This window comes from Erythrolamprus reginae, chromosome 9 (assembly GCF_031021105.1).
Source record: "Erythrolamprus reginae isolate rEryReg1 chromosome 9, rEryReg1.hap1, whole genome shotgun sequence".
NCBI classification, from domain to species: domain Eukaryota; kingdom Metazoa; phylum Chordata; class Lepidosauria; order Squamata; family Dipsadidae; genus Erythrolamprus; species Erythrolamprus reginae.
In genome coordinates, this window is record NC_091958.1 from 31,675,636 (window position 1) to 31,688,955 (window position 13,320).

Consider the following 13,320-nt stretch of genomic DNA (forward strand, 5'->3'; position numbering starts at 1 on the left):
TTTAAATTCAGTTCCTGTGGATTTACCAACCACATCTGCTGGAAGTTTGTTCCAACGATCTACTACTCTTTCAGTAAAATAATATTTGCTCATGTTGCTTCTGATATTTCCTCCTTCTGATCTTTCCCCCAACTAACCTCAGATTGTGTCCCCTTGTTCTTGTGTTCATTTTCCCATTAAAAACACTTCCCTCCTGAAACTTATTTAACCCTTTAACATATTTAAATGTTTCTATCATGCCCTCCCTTTTCCTTCTGTCCTCCAGATATACAGATTGAGTTCATTAAATCTTTCCTGATAAGTTTTATGCTTAAGACCTTCCACCATTCTTGTAGCCCGTCTTTGGACCCGTTCAATTTTAACAATATTTTTTTGTAGATGAGGTCTCCAGAACTGAACACAATATTCCAAATGTCGTCTCATAGATAGCTAGATAGCTAGATATAGCGGGATCACAATCTCTCTCTTCCTGCTCGTTATACCTCTAGCTATGCAGCCAAGCATTCTACTTGCTTTTCCTACTCCTGACCGCACTGTTCACCCATTTTTAGACTGTCAGAAATCACTTCCCCTAAATCTTTCTCTTCTGAAGTTTTTGCTAACACAGAACTTCCAATACAATACTCAGATTGAGGATTCATTTTCCCCAAGTGCATAATTTTACATTTAGAAACATTAAACTGCAGTTTCCATTGCTTTGACCATTTATGTAATAAAGCTAAATCATTTGCCATATTACAGATGCCTCCAGGAATATCAACCCTATTGCACACTTTAGAGTCATCAGCAAATAGGCAAACCTTCCCTATCAAAACTTCCCCGATGTCACTCACAAACACCTTATCCCCAAGGTGCCTTTTCAAGAGGCAGCTGGACTTCCTTGGGCTTTCCTTGAAGACATTTCACTTCTCATTCAAGAAGCTTCTTCAGTTCTGAAGGAGTTTCTTAGATGTGAAATGAAATGTCTTTTTTTAAAAAGTAAAAGAAGTCCAGTTGCTTCTTGAAAAAGCACCTTTCGTGACAACCTAGGATAAAGTCTCCCTGCAGAAATTTTTGTAAAGGGCTAATTCAGCTGAGTTGCAAGTTTTGTAGGTGCAACTGGTGTTCTCCGAGGTCCTGCCTTGGAACAATATACTGTTGGGTGACCAACCTATCTTCCTGGGCTCATGATGAGATCAAAATTCAGTAAGATACGCAGTCTTTGTTGTGACTGATCTCGCCCAATATATAGAGTGAATGGGATAAGTAAGGATAATGCCTTCCACTGACAGAGAATGAGCAGCCATACCAAAGATGTAAAGAATCCTCTATAGGCTCAATGGGACCTAGGTGGTCTTCCAATCCAACCCCAAAGGCAGGAGTCTTTTTACAAATAAATATCAGCCACCAGCATGCTGCTGCAGCAGCCAAAAAAGCCAATGCCATCCTAAATTGCATTAACAGAGGGATACCTCACAATCAAGATCAAGTGACTTACTAACACCATTCTTTATAGCCTTAGTTAGAGTACTGCATCCAGTTTTGGTCACCACAATATAAAAAACATGTTAAGTGCAGAGAAGAGCAACCAAGACGATCAGGGGACTGGAGACTAAAACATATGGTGAACAGTTACAGGAACTGGGCACGGCTAGTTGAATGAAGGGAAGGATCAAGGGAAACATGATAGCACTTTCCCAATATTTGGGGAGGAGGTCAAGCTATTTTCCAAAGCACCTGAAGGTCTGACAAGGAGCAATGGGTGGAAATAGATCAAGGAGAGATTCAATCTAGAAATAAGGAGAAATTTCCTGACAGTGAGAACAATCAACCGATGGAAGAGAACTTGCCTTCAACCATTACTTGAGACTTCCAAGAAGATATTGGACCACCATTTGTCAGAAATGGCGTAGGGGGTGGGAAATTTATTTTATTTATTTATTTATTTGTTTGTTTGTTTGTTTGTTTGTCAAACAAGTATAGTATTATAGTACATATTAACATAACATAAGTAGAACGTAGTAATAGAAAGGATAATAAGACAGTAGGAGAGGGACATTAGGCACAAAAGTGCACTTATGCACGCCACTTACAGACCTCTTAGAAAAGGGGAGAGGTCTATTGTAGATAATGTAAGGTTGAAGATTTTGGGATTAGGGGAAGAAACAACAGAGTCCGGTAGTGAATCTCCTGATTGACTGGGGGGTTGGACTAGATGACCAACAAGGTCCTTTCCAACTGTGTTAATCTGTTAAATGGTTGTCCAATCTCCTTGAAATCCTCCAGTGATGGAGTATCAACAACTCTGGCAGTGTCAAAAACAAACTTTCACCCATATTGACAGATAGATAGACAGACAGACAGACAGACAGACAGACAGACAGACAGACAGACAGGCAGGCAGGTAGAGAAAGAGACAGGAAGAGAGACAGAGACAGAGAGAGACAGAGAGACAGAGAGATAGATAGAAAACTCACCGGCTGGCAAGTTCCTCTGGCAGACGCTTGGGCACCAAAGGTTTATCCAATGAAAACTCTAACACAATAAAACTTCCACTTTCTACATATTGCTGAAAAAAGAAAGTGATTGATATTTCTTCAGAAGCATAGCCCACATCCTAGAGTGTTTCCACAGGCACATCCCACCCACCCCCAAATTTATCCCAAACACTTTAGGTTTCAGTTATGGGAATTTAGATCTAAACATCCACAGAACAACTAGGTTATTGTCAAGCCATTGCTGCAAAACATAGCAGAAGTAACTCAGTGATATGATATAGAAAAAAGAGAGAATGAAAGAAAGGGAGGGAGGGAGGGAGGAAGAGGCAGAGAAAGGAAGGAAGGAAGGAAGGAAGGGCAGGAGGGAGGGAGGAAGAGGCAGAAAAAGAAAGAAAGAGGGAGGGAGGAAGAGGCAGAGAAAGGAAGGAAGGAAGAGAGAGTGAGAAAGAAAGAAACAAACAAAAAAAAAGGAAGAAAGAAGAAAGAGAGAGATAAAGGGGGAGGGGGAGAGCGAGAAATACACTTTAAGAATACAGTGATACCTTGTCTTACTACCTTTATTCGTTTCGTGATGAGGTTCGTAAGTAGAAAAGTTCGTAAAATGAAACAATGTTTCCCATAGGAATCAATGTAAAAGCAAATAATGCGTGCAAACCCATTAGGAAAATCCAAACTTTAAAGCTTAAGAAAAAAAGCAGCGGACGGACAAAGTGAAGGATAACGGAGTGGAGACGGACAGCAAGGAGAAGCGAGGAATGGAGGTCTTAATGAAGGCTAACGCTGCCCCAAATTGCTTCTAAAATCACCCCTGCAGATGCTTTCTACGCCGCCCCAAATCGCTCCCAAAATAACCCCTCCAAAAGCTTCTTACACTACTCCAATTGCTCCCAAAACCATCCCTTCAAATGCTTCCTATGCCACCCCAAATCACCTCTAAAATCACCCCTGCAAAAGCTTCCTACGTTACCCAAATTGCTCCTAAAATCACCCCTCCAAAACTTTCCTACGCTGCCCCAAATCACTCCCAAAATCGCTTCTTTAAATGCTTCCTATGCCACCCCAAATCACCCCTCCAAAAGCTTCCTATGTTGCCCCAAATCACTCCCAAAATCACACCTCCAAAAGCCTCCTACGTTGCCCCAAATTGCTCCCAAAATCACCCCTCCAAAAGCTTCCTATGTTGCCCCAAATTGCTCCCAAAATCACCCCTCCAGCCGCTTCCTATGTTGCCCCAAATCACTCCTAAAATCACCCCTCCATCCACTTCCTATGACACCCCAAATTGCCTCTAAAATCACCCCTTCAAACGCTTTGTATGCCACCCAAAATTGAGGTACAAACAAAGGAAAATGGATTGAAGAAAGGCAGCAAGTAGAAACAAGGCATACACTTACTATGCCACCCAAATCAAGGTCCTAACGAAGGCAAATGGAGTGAAGAAAGGCAACAAGGAGATACGAGGTAAACACTATGCCACCCCAAATGGAGGTCCTAATGAAGGAAAATGGAGGTCCTAACGAAGGCAAAAGGCAGCAAAGAGAAATGAGGCATTTTGAAAGGAGAGGTGATTTTGAAAGACTTTGGAAGTGATTTGGGAGGGCATTGGAAGCTTTTGGAGGGGTGATTTTGGGAGCAATTTGAGCAACATAGGAAGCTTTTGGAGGGGTAATTTTTGGAGTGATTTGGGGCAGGGTAGAAAGGTTTTGGAGGGGTGATCTTGGAAGCGATTTGAGGCGGCATACAAAGTGTTTGAAGGGGTGATTTTTGGAGTGATTTGGGATGGCATAGGAAGGTTTTGGAGGGGTGATTTTGAGAGCGAGATGGGACAAAGGAAGCGGTAGGCTAGGGGGGATTTTGGTAGTGGGATGGGGCGGCTGTGGGGAGCAGAGGAAGCAGAGGGCTAGAGGGGAAAGTGGCAGGGAAATGGGGCAGCTCCAGCATTCCCCGCCTTAGGACTGCAGGTGCAAGCAAAAGGAGGTGGGGAATCCCGTGGGGGCGGCAAGCAAATGGGAAATCCCAGTGGTGGCAGTCACAAGGCAGGGCAATTCCTACGGCAGTAAGAGTGTGCACGCACAGCAAGATTGCCCACACACCTGGGCTCAGGTTCGTAAGGTGAAAATGATTCTTAAGAAGAGGGAAACAAATCTTAAACACCAGGTTCGTATCTCAAAAAGTTCGTATGAACAGGCGTTCGCAAGGCGAGGTATCACTGTAGAAGAAGCACTTGTTCAGTTTCCACATGGCTTGAGAGTCCAGGTGATATCTACATTTGACCTCTTTTTTAAACAATGGCTTTACCTGTCCTTCCAGGTTCTGGCATAAAGATAAAGCAACCTCTACTGTAATCTCGGAGACGTCCTTTTTTAAAATATTAGATGGCTGAAGAAGAAGCAAAAAAAGTCTTTTACTGGACATCATTTCAGAAAGCTGCCTTTGTTTAATTTGGGTGGGTGGGTGCGTGGGTGGGAGAAATGCCTAATGTCATGTTGGTAAGAGGGACGAGCTTGAAACTAAAATGGCTGGTCCTTATTTTCATCTGTGCCTCTTAAGACTGTGTGGTGGTCCCGCCTTAGGCATGAAGGCTGTCTGGCTGACTCTGAGCCAATTGGGAGGTTGTGAGTTCTAGTTGAGAGAAAAATATTTAGTTTGATGATTTATTTTTTTTAAAAGGAACAAGAGTGCAGCCATATTTTGTTTCATAACCAAAAATATATTTTATACTCAAATGACATTCTCTGTATCATTATATAGCCATGTGTGCAAAACACATAGCAAAAACATCATTGTATTTTAAGAACATTTTGTGAAAAACGGGATACACCGGGGCTTGGATATTTCTGCTTGCAAAAATTCCCATAAGTAAGTATCTCTTCCCGTAAGTAAGAGGAAAAAACACATTAAGAATATACGTCAGGGATAGTGTCATTATGAAGTGTTCCAGAATTTAAAGAAATTTGTTTTTGTGCTGTATAAAAATTGATATTTGAAGTTGTTAGTTTGCCTTCTTCAAGTTTGAATTTTTGACCTGAGTTGGCCCTCCCTGATCAATGAGTAAGTCTGTTTCTGTTCATTTGGCTCCTGCAGAATTATTTTTCTTTTTTCACATAGTCCTACCATAGCCACAAAGCCTGGCTGGGTGACTGGAGACCCCTGCTCAAGAAGACTTTCATCACCTTGCCACTTGCATTACTTGGTTGCCATTCTCACCTTCCTCAGCATTATTTCCCGCTGCTTGTCATCTTTCATGCTTTTCCCAAGAATGCTTCTGGTGTGGGGACTGTACATTCCCATGGGCCCAAATTTGTTCAGAATTGCCAGATGGCCCACATCACGAAAAAGACTGAAGAGGCACTTGGTCTGAAACAAAAATTGTCACCAAGTGAGAATGAGGGTCGCTTTTATTGTACACTGCCAAGAGACACTCTCTGAGGGAAATGAACATAGAACTTAGAATAATAGCAATAGCACCTAGGCTTATATACCGCTTCACAGTGCTCCACACTCCTCTTTAAGAGATTTACAGAGTCAGCATCTTGCCCCCCACCCCAACAATGTGGGCCTTGGAAGGATGGAAAGTTGAGTTGATCTTGAGCCGGTCAAGATCAAACTCTTGACTGCAGGCAATACCGCATTAAAACCACTGTGCCACCAGAGCTCCTAATGTAACATCCAATCAGCTATAGCAATAACATTTAGACTTACATACTGCTTCACAACCCTTTCTTAAGCGGTTTACAGAGTTGCCTCTCGCCCCTGACAATCTGGGTCCTCATTTTACCCACCTTGGAAGGATGGAAGGCTGAGTCAACCTTCAGGATCGAACTCCTGGCAGTCAGCAATTACCCTGTAATATTGCACTCTAACCACTGCGCTACCAGGAAGGAGAATGAGAAAGGGAATTGGGAAGGAAGGAAGAAAGGAAGGAAGGAAGGAAGGAAAATAGCACATATATCATTTCATAGTGCTTTTACAGCCCTCTCTAAGCAGTTTACGGAATCAATCTCTTGCCCCCGACAATCTGACTCTTCATTTTACCCACCTTGGAAGGATGGAAAGCTGAATCAACCTTGAGCTGGCCAGAATGAAACTGCCAAACTGTTGGCGGCCATCAGGCAGCAGAAGTAGCCTGCAGTACTGCATTCTTTTTTTTATATATATATATAATTTTTTATTGGTTTTTTAAATTTTTTTAACAAAAAACAAAACAGAAAACATAAGTGTACCATCACCATACAGAAAAAACCCTTCACCAGGGAAGAATCAATTTTTGTCCTTCATATGCTTTGTCTCTGGGTTACATTGTTCATTCTTTATAGAGTGATTGAATTTTATTTCTTACATTTGCATCGCTTACTGATGTTAATATATAATTTTTTACCTTTTCCCACCGCCTCATTGTTGCTGCTAATTTCCCTTCATTATAATTATGTAGTCTAATTTCCATAATTTCATAGTGAATGTGATCCACCATATATTTGCACCAATTTTTTATCGTCCATTTATTGTCATCTTTCCATCCAAGCACTATAGTTGCTTGGGCACTTTCTATCGCTGCAATTTTGATTTCTTCATATTCTTTTACCTCACTATTTTTAATCAATAATGCTGCTTCCTTGATTATTTTCCAATTACCATTTGTAATTTTGTTCACTTCCACTTGTATTTGTTTCCAAAATTTTTGAACTTTATTACATTCCCAAAACATATGCATAAATACTTTTTCCTTGCACCCATGCCAACAATTTCCTTTCTTCGTTATTTGAAAACGTGTAATATTTTTCTTCTCATCTCTCTTATTCTTGTATTTTTAATTTTTTTAATATTTTCAATTATACCCTCCATATCCCATTCATCAATTTCTAATTCGTCCTGCCAATATCTTGTCAATCCATTTACTACTTGTTCTTCCACTTGTAATAATTCTCTATATATATTACCTGTTTGTGCTTTTATATTCTTACACTTGTCCCTTAATATCTTTTCTAAATTTGTTTCTTGTCTCATAAATATTTCTTTGTTTTCCCTTTTACTTAAATATGTACTTATCGCATTAATTTGTAACCAGTTTTGTTGTCCCAGGCACCTCTCTATTTCATTTCTATTGATTCTTCCGTCCCTTTCATATAACTGTTCTAATCTCTGTATCCCTTTCCTCCTTAGTTCCCATATTATCTTTGTGAGGTTACTTTCTTTCTTTGTATTTATCACATGCAGCGTTGCTAATTTAGAGTTTGTCATTTTCAATTTATCTTGCCATTTCATCCAACTCTCTATTATCGCTTTAGTAGGATCTAATAGTCTATTTATTTCTACCTTATTCCATTTCCTAAATAATAATTCCTGGTTCTTAATATCATTAATTTCTTTCTCTAATTCTACCCACGGTTTTTCCTCTAATAATTGTAATTCCATTAGCCTATCAATATGATATGTGTCCCTATAATACTCCAGGCTTGGATTTCCCCAACCTCCCTAGTCCTCCGTTGCTATCAGCCATTTTTTTTAATCCTTGGTCTTTTATTACCTTCTATCCACACATTCAATTTAGTATCCCATTCTCTTATCTTTCTTATTGGCAAGGTTCCATGCATTACCTGTAAAATATATAGCATTTTTGGAATAATCATCATCTTTAAAGCTCTTACTTTAGCCAATCTTCTCAGATTTTTATTTCTCCAGTTCTTAATTTGTTTCTGAATTTTTTTCCATATTAAATTATAGTTAAATTCCACCATTTTTTTCGGATTCTTTAATAACCATACTCCTAAATATTTCATTTTCTTGCTACCCAATTTTAAACCCGATACCTTCCGTATTTCAATTTGTTCTTTAGGCCCTGTATTTAAACAAATGATTTCTGATTTTTCCATATTCACTCTTAACCCTGATTGGTTTTTAAACTCCTGAAGTATTGTGATCATTCTTTTAATCATATCTATTGGTGTTTCTGTAACTATTATAGCATCATCTGCAAATAAATTTAATTTTAATTCCATGCTTCCTATTTGATATCCCTTCCATTGTGTATCTTTTCTAATTTTGTTTGCCAATATTTCAATTGCCATTGCGAAAAGCATTGGGGATAGGGGGCATCCCTGCTTGGTCCCATTATTTATTTCTATCTTCTCCGTTCTATTCCCGTTCACTCTGATGTAGGCTGTATTATCCTTATATATTTCTTTTATTATTTGACAAAACCCTTTCCCCATATTCAAAGTATTGCATAATTGGAACAAATACTCATGATTTATTTTGTCAAAAGCTTTGTAAACATCTAACTTTAGTAATCCCATTTTCCTTTTAGTTTTGGTAGCATGGTGCAGCACATTCACTATATTTCTAATTGGCTCATATATTCTTCTCCCTTTTATAAAACCATACTGGTCTTTCCTAATTATCCTTGGCAATATATTTTCCAACCTATTTGCTAAAATTTTCATAAAAATTTTATAATCTTGATTTAGCAGACTAATTGGGCGGTAGGAACCAGGTTCTTTTAAATCTCGACCTGGTTTAGGAATTGTTACAATTTCAGACACCTTCCATGTTTGTGGAACATCTAATGTTATGAGGATATTGTTATACAGTTTCTCCAAATGCGGTAATAGAATTTCTATATATGTTTTATAATATTCTCCTATAAACCCATCGGGGCCTGGTGCTTTACCGGGTTTTAACCCTTTTACCACTTTGATTATTTCGTCCCTTGTTATATTTGCATTTAACATTTGTCTTTCTTCCTCATTCAGCCTTTCTTTAACTTCTATTTCTTGTAACATAACATGTTCTTTCTCATATAGTTTTGCATAGAATTCTCTTATTATGCTTTCTAATTCTCTGTTACCATATTTCATTACTCCATCCTTATCCTTCAAACCATTTATTATTAATTTTTCTTTTCTTTTTTTAAGGTATTTCGCCATTTGTAATGCTGATTTCCCCCCCCATATTTCAATTCTCTGTTTCACTGCTATTCTCATATTATTCCAGTTTTCTTCCTCTATGTCCTTTAATTGTCTTTGTTTAAGTTTTAACAAGTCATTCCATTCTTTATTTCTGGTTATTCTCAAATTTTCTCTTATTGATTCTATTTCCCTTATTCTTTTTTCCCTTTCCATACCCCAACTTTTTCTGATATGAGACTCCATACTAATTAGATTACCCCTAATAACTGCCTTCTTCATGTCCCAGATAACTGATTGTCTCATCCCATCATTTTGATTTATTTCATAAAATTCCTGAATATCTTTCTGTATTTTTTCCTTATTTTCTTCACTTACTGAGACAATTGTATTATATCTCCAAATTCTTTGTCTAATAGTAGGGTCTATCTTTATAACTGCCGTTATAGCTGCATGATCAGATATCCAATTACTTTTGATTTCTGCCTTTTTAACTTGAATATTTCCCATTTTGTTCATGAATATATAATCAATACAGCTAAACTTGTTGTGTCTTGCTGAGTAGTATGTCCCTCTATTTGAATTATCAGCGTGTAAATCTATCATATTTAACTTATTCAAATTTAATTGCTTCTTTTCTTTGTTATTAGCTGTTATTTCTACATTGAAATCCCCAGCAAATATCATCATCCCCTCTGAAAATACATCCAGTTTATGTTTTGCATTCATAATAAATTGTTTAGCATTTACATTTGGAGCATATATTACCGCTAACGTTATCATTTTTTGATTCATTTTTCCTTTTACAAATAATAATCTTCCTTCTTTATCCCCTTTTGTTTGTATCACCTGAAAAACATTTCTTTGATTTATTAATATGGCCACTCCTTTACAGTTTGTTTTTCCTCTACTCTCAAAAATATATTTCCATTCTTTACTCTCAATCAGTTTATCCGTTTTTTTCCTTCCCTTATGAGTTTCAGTAAGGAATAAAAAATCCACGTGGTTTTCTTTCGCTAATTTCAATAGTCTATACCTTTTCCCATGCGATGCCAAACCATTTATATTCAACGTCATAATTGTTCGATCACCCATAATATTTCCATTTAACCTTTCTCCCTCTTGCAACCCAGAGTTCTATTATTTTTTTCATTTTTATTGAAAGTTCTCCCCACCCAGGTGCCTCCCCCCGAATCTCTCTCACAAGGAGAGAAAAGCGGGGGGAAAATCCGCTGCTTTGGCTAGGCACCATAAGGGGGCATGGTTCCACCGAAGCTAGTGCCCCCCCCCAAACACTCTTTTAAAGTTGGAAATAAAACCCCACACTCCCCTCCCCAAGTCTCCCTTAATTTGATTTAGGTTAAAGCAGATATTAAATTGAAACAGACATCAACTTTTCCCCTTAATATATAAAACCATTAAAACAGTTTAAGACAGAGATTTTTACAAGCATTTCATTTCTTTTTTTGCCTCGTGACTCTTGCTTCCATCTTAGAAGATTCCGGTGCTTCTTTCTCCTTCTCCAAAAGAGCTTGTTTGCCGAGGAATGTTGATTGTAAAAGTTCCATAAAATCTTTACTACCCCCTTCTCCTGCTGCTCCCCCTTCTTCCGGCACTTCTGTAGCTCTTCCTGCCTGTTGCTGTAAATCTGGATTCAAGCCGAGTTTCACCAGCATTTCTTTTCCTTCTTGGAATGTTTTTGCTCGATGCCACCTCCCTTCATGAAACACGATGACGATGGCGGGATACTGCCAACTGAAACGCATATTTCCTTTAAACAGGGCCTCAGTTATTGGGCGCATTTGACTTCTTAATTGTAGGGTTGACACTGACAAATCTTTTAACACCCGAATCGGGGCTCCCTTGGAAGTGAGGTTGGTAATTTTTCTTAATTCTTTATAAACTTTTTCAGCCATTCTTTCTGAGAGGAATTTAATTACAATGTCTCGTTGATTTGGGTCTCTTCTAGCTCCAAAAACCCAGTGTGCTCTCTCTATTTCATGGTCCAACACTTCAATTTTATTCTCCTTAAACCACTGCTGGATATTTGGGATCATGTTTCTGCTATCAGCAAAATCAGCTTTGAAGCCTCTCAGGCGTAAATTTGCCCTTCTCAATCTGTCTTCTAACATACTTGTACGTTGACGAATTTGTTCTCTTTCTTCTTCCAGTTTGGAAACCCTGTCACCTTGGGCTTTTTGCTCTGTTTTCACTGTTTCTAAATCAATTGCGGTCTTAGTAACCACGTCTTGCATTTCTTTTAACTGCTGACCGACCACAAGAAAAGCTTTTACCAAGGCATCCATTCTCCCTGTGAGTTCCTCCACCATTTTCTCCGCCATCTCTCCTCTTAGCTTTGTTGTTTACTCACAGTTTCGAGTGGAAAGCAGACTGTTTCCAGGTTGTTTCTCTCTCCTTCAGTTAGCCCAAGGTATCTCCGGGTTCCAAATTTATGGCTTTATTGCTTAGTTCAATTTATTTGAGACTTAGGTTGGTTTGACAGGGTTTTAAAATCCAATGTTTACTTTCTCATTTGAAGAGCGTTCAGCAGAGCGTCATCACTCACTGGCGCATGCTCAAAACCCCCGCAGTACTGCATTCTAGCCACTATGCTACCACGGCTCTATGGGGTGGAAGGGACCTTAGAGGTCCTCTAGTCCAGCTCCCTGCTCAAGCAGGAAACCCTATACCAGTGATGACTAACATTTTACATCACTGCATGCTGACCTGTGTGCCAGAAATGGCACCCAAAACCATCCCAGCTGGACCGAGGAATCTTGCTGGCCTTCGTGTGCACAGGAGTGCTGAAACCTGGAAGAGTAGTGCTCTAGAACAGTGTTTTTCAACCAGTATGCCGCAGCACACTAGTGTGCCACGAGACATGGTCAGGTGTGCCGCGAAGCTCCTAGGGAAGCTCCAGCTGGGTGGGGTGCTGCCGGTGCCAGTGCTCGTGCCTCCGACCTAGAGCTCCCACTCGCAGCTGCCCCCTGGCTACTGCCCGATGCTGCTGTTGCCGGCGCTCTCCTGCTGGGCCCCAAAGAAGGAAGGCGGGAAAAAGGAGAGCTTCCTTCTTTGCGCCTTTTTCCCGCCTTCCTTCTTTGGGGCCCAGCGGGAGAGCGCCGGCAACAGCGGCATCGGGCAGTAGCCGGGAGGCAGCTGCGAATGGGAGCTCCAGGTCGGAGGCACCAGCACCGGCACCGGCAGCGCCCCGCCCAGCTGGAGCTTCCCTAGCATCAGCGGCAAGTGTCCTTTGGGGCCCGGTGGGAGGGCACCAGCAGCAAGAGCAGGAGGGCGCCATCAGCAGTGGCACCAGGTAGTAGCCGAGGGATGGCGGTGGTGGGCAAGAGCTCCAGGGCAGAGGCACCGGCAGCGCCCCACCCAGCTGGAACTTCCCTGGCGGGGGGGCGGCAACCAGTGTCCTTTGGGACCCGGCGGGAGGGCACTGGTGGTGGGAGCGGGCGGATGCCGGCTGCAGCGGCCCCAAGCAGTCGCCAGGAGATGGCGGTGGCGAGAGGGAGCTCCAGGGTGGAGGCACCGATGGTGGCGGTTGGACGTGTTGCTGGACGCCGCACATGCTGGCGCTGCGGGGCTGGCACTGGCTCACTGGCTGGGCCGGAGGTGCCAGCCACACGCCCATGACCAGTGCAGCGCCAGCATATATGGCATCCAGCAAGCACGTCCAGCTGCCGCCGTCAGGGCTCCCGCTCGCAGTTAACCGCTCTGCCGCCACCCCTGGCTACTGCCCGATGCCGCTGTTGTTGGCATGGTGTAATGAGAGAGAAAGACAGAGAGAGAAAGAGAGATAGCAAGAGAGACAGAGAAAGAGAGAGAGAAAGAGATAGCAAGACAGGCAGAGAGAGAGAGAAAGAGAGAGGTAGAAAAGCAAGAGAGAGATAGCAAGAGAGGCAGAGAGAGAGAGAAAGAAAGAGAGAAAGAGATAG

General features: G+C 41.0%; 1 protein-coding gene across 10 annotated transcripts in view; it reads right to left on the bottom strand.

Moving 5' to 3' along the window:
* CFAP70 (cilia and flagella associated protein 70) overlaps positions 1–13,320 on the bottom strand; it is a 246,210-nt gene that overhangs the window by 136,470 nt on the left and 96,420 nt on the right. For all 10 annotated transcript variants that reach the window (XM_070760789.1, XM_070760788.1, XM_070760785.1 and 7 more), the window contains 3 exons: positions 5,685–5,834; positions 4,776–4,856; positions 2,457–2,548 (listed from right to left, as the gene is read on the bottom strand). In XM_070760789.1, coding sequence (XP_070616890.1) covers positions 2,457–2,548; positions 4,776–4,856; positions 5,685–5,834 — 323 coding nt within the window. The remainder of the gene's footprint in view (positions 1–2,456; positions 2,549–4,775; positions 4,857–5,684; positions 5,835–13,320) is intronic.